Genomic DNA, 12,617 nt, shown 5'->3' on the forward strand with positions numbered 1-12,617 from the left:
CTGCAGCTGAAGAGGCAGTGGGAAAGAGTGTGGTCGGGGATAAAAAGTGAAGGTTTCCTGTGGGCACACGTTTCTGTTGCTCTTGAGCTGGTCTAATAGAGTTTTTGAACAGGTGTTGAAGACTTATTTAAGAAATTTCGAGGACATAGCAAAGAAACTGAATTCCCCAGAGGGCAAAAAACCCATCAACTTGAGTGCGTCTATCTTTTTGTCGATGACAATATTTACTTGGGGGAGAAAAGGGAAGGGAGGAAGACATTTCTTAGTTGACTGAAGTATTTGGGAGGGGGGAACAAACATACATAAATATGCTTTTTAAACTTGTGCAAGATGACAAAAGCAGGGGCAGGGATCCAGAAAATAAGCTTTTTCAGCCAAGTAATTGGGACAAAAAGCATCTAGAGTGGTGGTGAAAACTGAATACTTACTCACCATTCCCTGATGAGTAGACTAGCCTGTTTGGACATAATAAATATAAAACAATGCAAGTATTAACAGGAAACTATATGCAAATATTTTGACTTTTAATGTGTTCTTTGGATTAGATTTCTGAATCTTTACCTATGTTGTATGATGGGAGAGTTTGAAAGCAAAAAAGCAGCTGATTTTTCTTGAGGTTAGAATAAAGAGATACTAGTTTTAAGCAATCGGAAAAAAACCCAAACCACAAAACAAGAAGAACATAGTTTTTAGCATTGTGCCTTTGATAATTTCACTGGTAGTAATGTTCTGCCAGCATATTTGCAGCGCAACAAAATGTAACATCATAACATAAAATAGGACATGCATACATGAAGACTTATCCTTTGTGGTTAATCTTTGTCAAAAGCGCCGTGTTTATGCACCACTTCATAAGATTTCAGTTATCTAGAGGTCTCAACTTAGATTTAGTGCTGTTTATTAGGAAATTTGGGACTCCAATTTGGATTCTTCAGGATGCATTTCTGGTAAAAGGGAGAGAGCAAGAACGGGTGACTGACAGTACCTTGTGTTAACTCTAGTGTTTATATAGGCATGCAGTGAGTTGGATCAGCTTTTGAGAAGGCATTTGGTCTGTTTTTCTTCATTTTTTTTTTTTTTTTTTTTCCCCAGAGCTGGTTTTCAGTTGGATCAGCCAGCAGATCCAGCTCATTACACTGTGGCATGTGAACATGGCTGTGAAGGGGAAGGTAATGCTGCCGCTGGGCAGTAGCAGAGCTCTGAATCAACCCAAGTCAGCTCTGACACAACTGCTGTGCTCTTTTGACTTCAGTTAGCCACACTTTTTTTTTTTAATTTTATGTTGGCTGCCTGACCGTGAGCAATTATCTGGTCAGTGTAATTTTTCTCATTAAATGTAATGGAGTTTGGAAAGAGTGCGTTCTTGTGTGCGTGCGCACTCTTGTGCACGTGTGTGTGCTGTCTCTTGCTCCAGCCCTGTGTGTGGCTCCCCAGGTTAATGAGTAACAACCTGGGAATGTTTGACATGGGGTGCTCTTGACTGCTGGCTTCAGCCTGTGTTTTGATGAAAGCAACTTTGATGTTTTAAATCAGGAGCGATAGGAAAATGTAACATTTTTTGGTTCATGAGCAACATCTAAAACCTTTTGGTTGCATAAATACTACTGTTAAATATTGTAGCCTCAGTCCTGTAGAAATATTTAAAAAAAAGCCTGCTAAGCTTTGCACTTCAACTGTGTGTTGCTGTGAAGGCTCTTTGGTGTGCTGCCATGTTATCAACATTCTTATCTGTCCTGAACTGGGGCTATAGCTCCATGACAAGTTAAATTAATCCAAGTCAGCTGCTGCCTTCCTTCTCTCTTGTCCTCTGATTAGTGATCTTTTGTGCTTGCATTCACCTGGCCCTGAGGTGATGTGTTGTGATGACCCTGTGTTCTGGGGAAGTTCATCCCTCCGGGCTGATCGGTAGTTGGAGAATTAGTTGGAGAATTCGGTCGCCTGTACTGAAGAGTTGCGTGCTCCCTGTTGTGCTGGATAGGCACAGTGCTTAGCCAGGACTTTTCCTAGAGCACAAACTGCTGGTTTAGATACCTCAGGTGCACTCTGTAGAGTGTCTGGGGGAAGCTGTAGGAAAGCTTAATGCAGTGACTGGAGAGCTTGGCTGTGATGTGCTCTTCATAGGCTGTTGGGGAAACCAGTTGCAGTCATAAGCTGGAGCCCCTATATCTCCAGAGGCAACACCTGTGTTGCTGAAGTCCACCTCAAAACTGAGAACTACTTAACAAAATTATTTAAAAACTAGCTGAACTGGAAAAGTCAGTCTGGACTGACCTGCTGTATAAATAAGGTGAAAGAGGTGTGATAAGGAATGTGTGAATGTTAGGGCCAAAGCCAAAATCTGACCTGGTATATTAACACGTGTCCTCTTAAATGCTGGGGCCATCTCTAATCACAGACACCCACAGGTGGTGGGCACAATTTTTGCAACTGAATGACAGAAAGAAGAAACCTGGAGATACTTAAATATATGAAGATTCCCTGAAGCTCTGACCAGAGTGATTAGGTGGTTATACCACTGTACAGAAAAAAATCTTTTGTATTTTCTGCCCCTTTATGGAAAAAGGGGTGTCAGTGTCCTCAAATTCCACTTTTAAAGGAGGAGATTTCTGGCACATGGCTACTTTCAAATTCTTGTGGTCACAGGAACTTACCCCACATCCAGACCTGTTGGTGAAAAGGTATTCCTCCAAAAATAGACTAATATGCAATGTCCTGTGAGGAGGAGAAAACTACTGCAAGAAATACATCTGAATGATGCTCTTGGTTTGTGGTGGGTTTTTTGTTGGTTTTTTTTTTTTCTAAAATTAAAAGGTGATAAGTTCACACATGACGGTGTGCGAGTACTTTAACATTGTTTAGTAATCCAAATCTTTCCCTCTCTGTCATCCTGGAAAATTTAAGGATAACCTTTGCTGTTGCAACAGTGGCATTTTTTTAATTGGATATATCCTCTCAACCCCTACTCCTGGCTGGACTTTAAGGGTACTTCCTTGCCAAGAGCCCTCAGGGGGAGGAGGGAGGCCCTTGTGTAACTTACGCCCACTGGGATCTTATCCATAGGAGGTGGTAGGTATTTTAAAGGTAGCTGAGTAGCTGAAACCTCTCCTTACACTGCTGTGTTTCTTTGGGGTGAAGGTTCTGTTTCATCTTTTGTAAATGACTTAATCTAAGATATTCCAGCCTGTTTTCTGGATGCTTGACTGTGGAGGGAATAGATCCACAAGCCAGCAGTGTGCCCTGGTAGCAAATAAGTCTGCAGCATCCTGGGCTGCATTAATGGGAGCATGGCCAGGAGAGGGAGGCAAGTGATTATTGCCCTTTATTTGGCACTCATTAGTCTGTGTGCCCCTGTGCCCAAGTACAGGAAAGACAAACCAGAGCACGCTCAGTGGAGGACTACCAGGTTGGTCAGGGCTGGAGAACTCACCCGTGAGGAGAGGCTGAGGAACTAGGACTTCTTCAGCCTGGGAAAGAGATGGCTTCAGGGAGGCCTAACAGCAGGTCCCTAGCACCTACAGTGGGGGGGCAACACGGTTGGCAGGATGACAGAGCTGGGCTGTTCATGGTGGTGCATGGCAGACGGATGAGGGACTTTGGGCAGAAGTTGAAATGAGAAGTTCAGGCTTGGTATAAGGAGACACTTTCTTACTTTGAGGACAGTCAGACGGTGGATCAGGTTGCCCACAAGGGTTGTGCAGTCTGTCCTTAGAGGTTTTCAAGACCTGCCTGGATAAAGCCCTGAACAAGCTGGTCTGGGCTCATAGCTGAGTCTGCTGTGAACAGGAGTTTGGACTGAGACCTCCTGAGCTCCCCTGCAGCCTGGGTGAGCTGGCTGTGATCCTGAGTTGAGGTACTGGGAACCCCTGGAAATGTGGAATTGAAGGGAATTAAGATTTGCTCTAGTTGCTTTAGTTCTTTGAGGGGGAAAGGAGAAAGAGTAGATAGTATAGCTGACTAAACTATGGAACTTGGAGGTTGGTAGCAGAATCTGCAGCAGCAAAAGAATAGAGAAAGACAGGGTTTTTTGTATCTGTGGGTGGTGGTTTTTTGTTTTGTTTTTTTGTTTTGGTGGTGGGGGTTTTTTTGTTTTGCTTTGGTGTAGTTGTGGTTTTTTGTTTGTTTTTAAAAGTAGGAATTTTCACCCTAAAAGCATTGCCTGGGACTTAAATTTCAGAAGATACCCACAGGTTTTGCAAGGTGGGATAACTCAAAAGCAAAGATACTCAGCAACATATTGCTACATAATTCACACATTTGCAAAATGACAGCAAAAAGAAGAAAATCTTGATTACAAGATTGAGTTGCCTTCAGAACAGTATAGCATTTCTGATGTGTTTGGAATGAGATGATCAATGTGTTGCTTAAAAGAACAGGATTTTAATCTTACGGAATGTGGGTTGTATTTGAATGTATGAAGTTGAAGTTAGAGGCAGGACTTAGATTTTTAAGGTTTAAAAAATTTTTATAAAGATGCTGTTGAATAAAAAATACAATGTCTAAGAATTATTTTAATTATCTATGTATAGTGTTAATGCAATCCTCAAACTTGTAAATAATTGCCCTGCTGTAATCAAGGAGCACAGTTACTGAAAACTTGTGATCCAAATATTTATTCCAGCTTTTGACTGTGAAATTACATTTGCTTCCTGTTGATGTTTTTATCTCTTGCCAGATTAAACTTATCTTTAGTTGTGAATGAAATGTTACTTCAGTGTTTATGTACCACAGTATAGAAAACATTTTAAGAAAAAACATTTGCTTTCCTTTAACAAAAAGAAAAACAACAAAATCCTGTTACTCCAACTACATTTTAAAGGTAAATGACATCCGATAGGACACTGGGACTTCATTCAGATTGAAAAGTGTCCTCAGATCTCATTGATGTCAGAAACTAGGGGGGTTTGGCACCCACAAAAGTATTCTTTAGTGGCTGTAGTGTAGACCAAATCTTAGAAGGCATTTTTGCAAAAAACAGGAAAAAAAAAAAAAATTGGGCAAATCCTCAGACCTTTCATCCCCATATGAGTTTGTAACTTGTGGTATAATAAATAGATGACTCAATAGGGAGATTTATGAAGCTTAATAACATTCTTTGCAGAACTATGGCCTTGAAACAGACAATATGAAGAACCTGGTTCTCAAGCTGCGAGCATCATCCAACAATCTGCAAAATTACATCAGCAGCCGTAGGAAAAGTTCAAATTATGATGGAAATACCTCTCGCAAGCCCCCCAATGAATTCCTTACTTCTGTGGTAGAGCTTATTGGTGCTGCTAAAGCCTTGCTTGCATGGTTGGACAGGTAAGAATAAAATCTTTGTATTCTAATTTACTGCTGTAATGAATTGCTTCTCCTTGTAGGGCAATTTCTAGATGCTTGGGTGTAAAGATCTTCTTGACCTTGCTCACCTCTTTTTTGGTGGTGCCAGAAGGCCTCTAGTGAAAAAACTTGGTCTAGGGTATCTACTCTTGTGCTTCTGCTCTTGCTAAAACCAGTGAAACTGTTAACATTGTATCCAAACTGGTATTTATAGAAGTAGGAGTCTTCCTGTTCAGGTCAGTTTCTCATACATGTGACTTCCTCCTCTCCCTTTCCTACCTTCTAAATTGCTTGTCATTGGCAGGTCCTTTTCTAAAACAATTCTTAATGTTCTGCTGAAATTGTGGCCTTAGCTCTGTGATTTGGAAACTGAGCAGTGGGAGAGACTCTGCGTGCGCCCCCCCCCCCCCCCCATGGCAAGACCCAGAGTTGTTTTGTGACAGCTGCAGCGGAAGCAAACACGCAACAGAGCTGGTCGGGTGCTGGCAGGGATGCTGTCCATGATAACAGATGAACATTAATTCTCAAGCCCCTTGCCAGCTTTCCTGAGAAGGAAGGTTAGGAAGAGAGCTGCATGGGGACGAGCAGCAAGGAGCACTTTTATCCTTTAATATCCCTGTTCTCCAGCAAGGAGTTGGTTCCGTGTCCAGGCAGTGCTGTTAACAGCTTGTGCCTCTCACCTGGTCCTCTCCTCTCACCCTGTTGCTGGCAGCTCACCCTAAATTTCTTCCGCAACTCACTGTCAGCAAGATGGGTTGTCCATTTCCAAACCTGCTGGGGTTATTTCCACCCCCCATCCCCCCACCTTCTAGCTCTTTCAGCTGCCTGGGGGTCCGAGGTGAGGCGCTATAGGCTCTAAAGCAGCACTACCTATAATGATCCTTCTCTAAGACTGAGACTCACTGCAGCTCTGTGTGTAAAATGTGAAAATCCATTTTTCTTCTTTTAGAGAATCTCTCTTAATCAAAGACTTGGAATTTAGAAATCCACTCACTGGCAAACCCAAGGGTGTGATTTTTACAACACAGTCGGTATGATCTGACTTGAGCGTGCAGCTGAGAGAACTGTAGTTTGGAAAATTGACCGTTTCTTCTGGTTTTGCCCTCCAAACTTGCTTACCACAGGGCTAGATGTTCACCAGTTTTGGTGCAAGGACAGAGCAGGACTATGCAGTCAGGAATATTTATATTGTAATACTGTATCCTCATGCTTGTGTGGATATCAGAGTTTCAGCTCTTGCTCTTGTGTGCTATTTGTCACTGATAAGGTAGGATGGGAGAAGAGTGGTCCCTTTGATCTAAGGGGAATTTTCTCTTGTTGCAGGACCCCGTTTACAGGTATTGCTGACTTTTCTTCAATGAAGAACAGAATAATTCAGCTCTGCTTGGATCTCACTACTACTGTTCAGAAGGTTAGCTGATTTCTTTTCCTCTTCACTTTCCAAAAGGGAAGGAAAGGGGGTGTTTGGGAAATTAATGTGCTCGCTGTGCACAGAGTGCTAATTGGAAGGACTTGAAACTTGGACTTGAAACTTTGAAGGTCCATGAAAGTCAGTTTCAGTTGTCCATTTTTCTGACTTGTTGTGTCTGTCCCTCTGTTTCCCGCCTCTTAATTTCCAATTTTGTGATTGCTAGCTGTATTTTAAGTGACTGTGGTTTAAAGGCAATTCATATTTTCTTGAGCTTTAATGGAAGGAGGGTTAGTTTTTGAAATAGTTGGTCTGCATCTGAAGATTTTCAAGTTCCAAACTACATGTTGAAAAACAGTTATCAGTGCTAACTCTAAACAAAAATATGACTCCATTGGTTATTATACCTATGCTTGCAGACTCCTTAGGTCTTGTCCCATAGAGAGTGTTTTAGCCATCAGATGGGAAATGCGGCATGTAATTGAAGGACCTGCCACCTTTACAACACAAATCCCGCTAGCCAGGCTTTTTCTGCCAGTAGTGTGAGACCACACTGTTTTGTTCAAAACTTACCATTTATCAGCTGTGTGATGAGTGCTTGTATCGGTAATAGCTAAATGGACATGTAGTAGCTGTGGCAATCTTGGCAAATGACGTCATTTCGCTCTCTGAATAATACTGCCTGTCTTTTGAAACTGTTCTGACAGCATGCCACTGCTTTGGCTGTGAAGCATCGTGTGCATGCTTCAGTTCCTGCTGAACTTGCTCATAGCCGTTAGTCCGTGGCCATATATTGTTTGAACTCTGAAGGACCATGTCCTGTGACGTGGGTGATTCTCTCCCTGTTTTGAGGGGATGATGTCAAAGGACAGCAACATCCTGCGAGTTGTCCTGCTATGATGATATACAATTATATCAGTTGGATCATTGTGAAAGGATAGTGTCTGGATATTATAAGTTCAAAGGTGCACCAGTTTGGCTTGCTGCTGAATGCCCTTCTTGTTTGGGCACTGTGTGTGCAATTGTAGAAAGTCAGTGGTTTACAGCTACAGATTTGCAGACTGCGAAGTAGAACAGTAAGCATTTCTAGTAGCAGATGGTGCTCACCCAAGAGTGCTACAGGAACTGAGTTATGAGATTGCTGAACTATATTAATAAAACTACTAAAAACGGTGTCTAATCTGTCAGTTAAATTGGCCTTTGATAGCAGGGGAATGGAAGTTGGCAAATACAACCCTAGCCTACTAAAAAGCATCAGAGTACTTCTCTGCTAATTTGATATGAGCTATAATAAAACATGGGATTAGTGCATAAGAGAGCGAGCATTAATGGGGGAAGAATCAGCACTATTTTGTACTGGGACACTGCAGATACATTAGAATGGTCCAAAGGAGTCCACTGGCGTGGAAAAGAGAAATACAATTGAAGAATCTTTAGGTGAGTTTTTAGACTTCAGAAGTATTTCTTATTCGGCAATAGAGTATGGGAATAAATGGTCAGTTGTCATAGTGGAGAAGAGACCAGAGTGGCTCTTGTGGAACCAATGCTGCTCTGCATAATCATAAACGATGTGTAAAAGTGGGTGAATAATAAAGCAAGGTAGGAATGCAGTAAGATTCCAGTTAACTTTAATGACAGCTATATAGATACAAAGAACAGAGTTTACTCCACTGTTTCTTAAAGTTTTATGGCAAACTTTAAGCTTAAAATAATAATTAGTGTAAGTAGAAATGAAGAGGAGCAGAATGACTTTGCAATACTGAGCAACTGGGCTGCATGATGATAGGTGACAGTCACTATTGATTCATGCAGATGTACTTAGCAGAGAGAAATTATGCTGATGCACTATGATGGAGTCTAAACTTTGTAGTAGTGTCTTGAAGCTTTTGACAGAATGTAAAAAAGGGTGACCTGAGTTCTTGGTGGTCATTACAACAGAGAACATAGCTGAGATGTTTTACATATCCCTGGTGTGGTCATATCTGGAGGACTGTATGGTTTTTTTGGACTTCTGTATTTAAAAGCACGGAATAGAGGTAGGAGGGAACAGAAGCACTGTTGAGGATGATCAGAAATACAGAACAGCTTCAATTCACAGCTCCTGGATGCATCTCTTGGGCATTGTATGGTAGTTATGCAGGTTGAGATGTCAAGGGCAAATATCTTGGATTTTGAGCTTGTTTAAATGCTTAGGGTTGGGGGTTTTCTCCCTATAGATATTGTAAATCTTGTTTCATTATTTACTTGCTGTTTTAACTTTTTAATTTGAGAATCTAATACCATTCTGTAGTTCAGCTCTTCTTGCAGAAAACAATGACGACTTCTGTAGTTTGTTACATGAACTTGTTTCAGTCCAAAGAATTTTGGTACCTGGGCTGTGTAAATAATGCTTTGTGTGTAGTCCTCTGGCCCTCAGGAATGTCAGGAATTGATAGAATATTTTTAAAAAAATCACTTTTCATTCTATTTTTAACAATATGCTTTAGATTCGTTTTGATGCCTGGGACAGAGGAGCACCTGAGTCAGGGTTTGTCGGTGTAAGGCAAGCTTGTGTGCCCGACCTTCTGAGAGTCTAGTTTTATTGTGCAGGGTTCTGCTTCTCTGGAGGAGTCTGCTGCTGTAATTGAATCCCATGTTCTCTTAGTTATCAAGGTTTATTATTGCTTTCTACCAGGGCCAGAAAATAGTTGTTTAACAGTACACTTGAGCCCTACTGGGTGAAACTAATCTGATTAATCCCTGCAGCATGAATAACTCTATTTCAGTTTGAGGTTAAAGTGGCAGTTTTGCAGTTTTCAGAGATGATGTGTTTACATGTTTATTGGTTAATGTAGGGCTTTTGTTCTTGTTTTGTTTTTAGGATTGCACTGTCGCTGACATGGAAGATAAAGTTCAGGCTGTAGTAAGTACACATTTCTGTTGAAACTCATCTGCCTGGATTCCCATTTATTTCGGTGGCTTCTATGCTGACTGTACTCACAACAGCTTTCTAATCCCACACATACAAGCATATCATGCAAGTAAACATTGTTATGGGCCATTTTGTGAATATTTTTTACCGTAGAGGAAATCAATGAAATTTGAACAGATGGGTAGTGTGTGTAATAGCATGGAGTCAAATATTCCTTAAAGTTTCATTGCACAGCTATTTTTTCAAGAGAACTTAGACCTCGAATTTTCAAGGCAGGGGAGTACTGTAAAATGATTGTATGTTAAATAAAACAATTATGCCTGTGATGTGCATTTAGTGCCTTAATAAGGCTAATTAAGCTTCTTCATATAAAAGAACTGCCCTGCCACAGAACTGAAGTTCTGTCTTTGTACTTGAGCTTGAGTTTTCAGGGTTGTTTGAAGCAGCCCTGTGACCAAATGAGGAGCATAATGGAATGCTTTTTATATTTTGTAACAGTTAATCATCGCTTCCTGCTTTTGACATGAACCAGGCTGTGCTCTTTGATAAGGCCTTCCGCTAGCTCATAGATGCTTAGGAATTTAGTAGCACAATAACTAAAAATAACTTTGTCCATAAATAATGAGACCACGTAAAAGGGAGTTTTTTGCATCTTTCTTCTTCCATTTGTGCATACCCACTCTGGAAGTAGGTATTGTTGTTTGGAGTTCCCTTGTTTGAGCAGTTCCTCACGTTCACACTTAGGCATTGTTTCGATTTATTTTATTGCTGCTCTATAAATCTGATGTAAAACAAAACAAAAATGTTGGAACTATTGTTTCCAGGGACCATTGTAATCCAAACAAATATATTCCTACGAGACAGCTTCCCCCATCCTGTAATTACCTATGTCTACTTTGACTGAAGGATTCAAACCCCTTGTGGAAAGGTGGCTTACCTTGCTCCTTCCCAAATTGTGTATAACTAACTACTGTGCTGTCTGTTAATCCTCCCTCACCTCTCCTTTAAGCTTTTGTAACCTACTTTGAGTTTCAGTATTGCTTCAGTTAATGTCAAGACCCAAAACACACTGTGGGGCATTAATGAAATTTGTGAGTGTAGGGAGGGCACAGATTTTTTTTTTTTTCTGATTAATTAGCCATTCTGCTAGTTAAAAGTTCTACAAGACAAAGCCATTCTGCCTCTGACTTCACTGACACGCACGCAGTCAGAATTCGTCTTTAGTTATAACATTGGCTTAGGATCAGTATGTTTTGGTCAAAAGGAAATATGAACCTTGCCTGTGTAAGCATTCCAGAAGAGGTCAGTTCAGAGGCACGGTGGAGAGAAGTAATGCTGAAACACTTAAGTGCTAGATGTCGTACCTTATACTGTAAAGCTTTGTGCAGATAAACAGCTAGCACCTCACTTTTTTTGACACTTGGCCAATTTTATTCTCATAGCAGAACTAAAGAACAGTATGAAAAACTGTCAATTGATTATCAAAATGTTTCAATACTTTAATGGGTTATATTTTTGTTAAAGTAAACAAACCCCGAACCCAATTTTTTTGCTATACTTTGTGTTTATTTTTTTAAACAGAGGATGTGTTGACATCTGTTAGCAATGATGAGGTGGTACTAATGGAAAGAGGTTTGTACTAGGTTACAGTAAGAAAATAAATGGGCTGTAGAATAAATCTGTACAAATGAATCTTCTATTTCGGTGATTCTTAACTATGCTTTATTAGTGGACCAAGTTATAGAACTCATTTCCTTTCCGTTTTTGAAAACTGAAAGAGGAAGAAGCCTGGAGAGAAGTTTTGTAGCTGTTTTTTGTATGTTCTCATTGTAGGCCAAGACTTTAAATGGCATTTGTGATAAAGCCATCCGATCAACTACAGATCCATTGATGAGCCAGTGTGCGTGTCTGGAGGAGGTTCATTTAACCAACATTAAACCTGGGGAAGGCCTGGTAAGAACTGATTCTGGAGTGTCCTGATGTCCCCAATGTTTAATAGGTAGTCTTGTGAGCCACTGCATGTGTGAGTATAGCAAGATATTTCAAAACCAGTAATATCCTATGGGGAGCAGAAAGAGGCATGGAGAGGAACTCTGAAAGTTAATTGTCAGGCAGTGTGCTGGAGCGGCTGCCAGAGATGGGTGTGCACGTTTAATAAGTTTGATCCCTGTCCTGGTTTTGACAAGCACTGTGGCTATTAAAACCCTGGTGATGGGTGATGCAGCTGAACCAGAGAATCAACCAGTGCCAGTATCAGTCGCCCCTATACACAAGAAGAAATGGACATGAAAGTCAGCTTGTTTAGTAAAGGAGGATGAAGCAGGGCCATCACAAGAACAGGAGGAAGAGGCAGAGCAAGAGGTAACCATTCGATCCCTATCCCTGAGTGAGCTATGGGATATGCAAAAAAATTTCAGCAGTTGTCCAGGTGAGCACGTTATCACCTGGCTGCTCCAATGCTGGGGTAATGTGGCTAGTAGCCTGGAATTAGAGGGTAGGGAAGCCAAGCAGCTGGGATCACTTTCTAGGGAAGGGGGCATTGACAAAGCAATTGGAAAAGGGACACAAATCCTCAGCCTCTGGAGGCGATTCCTGTCAAGTGTGAAGGAAAGGTATCCCTTCAAGGAAAATGTTACATGTCACCTAGGCAAGTGGACCACCGTGGAGAGAGGTATCCAGTACATGAAGGAATTAGCCATGCTACAGATGATTTATTATAACCCAGACAATGCGCAGTTACCCACAGATCAAGATGAAGTCCAATGCACAAGACCCGGGTAGTGGAAATTTGTATGGAGTGCACCATCATTGTATGCCAACTCATTGGCAGTACTGGCCTGAAAAGATGAAGAGGCACTGACAGTGGACGAAATGGCTCTCCAACTCTAGCAATATGAAGAAAATCTCTCTTCCTCACTATGGGCCTGCATCTCAGTTGTGGAAAAACTGCCCCAAAAGTCCAAAGACCTATTTGGAAAA

The 12,617-nt window shown here is 41.2% G+C and overlaps 1 protein-coding gene across 2 annotated transcripts in view; it reads left to right on the forward strand.

Moving 5' to 3' along the window:
* Window positions 1–12,617, forward strand: part of CNKSR3 (CNKSR family member 3) — a 64,424-nt gene that overhangs the window by 33,619 nt on the left and 18,188 nt on the right. For both annotated transcript variants that reach the window (XM_052784676.1, XM_052784678.1), the window contains exons 3-6: window positions 5,099–5,301; window positions 6,643–6,730; window positions 9,588–9,629; window positions 11,472–11,591. In XM_052784676.1, the coding sequence (XP_052640636.1) occupies window positions 5,099–5,301; window positions 6,643–6,730; window positions 9,588–9,629; window positions 11,472–11,591 (453 nt within the window). The remainder of the gene's footprint in view (window positions 1–5,098; window positions 5,302–6,642; window positions 6,731–9,587; window positions 9,630–11,471; window positions 11,592–12,617) is intronic.

Source organism: Harpia harpyja, chromosome 4 (assembly GCF_026419915.1).
Source record: "Harpia harpyja isolate bHarHar1 chromosome 4, bHarHar1 primary haplotype, whole genome shotgun sequence".
In the NCBI taxonomy this organism is placed as follows: domain Eukaryota; kingdom Metazoa; phylum Chordata; class Aves; order Accipitriformes; family Accipitridae; genus Harpia; species Harpia harpyja.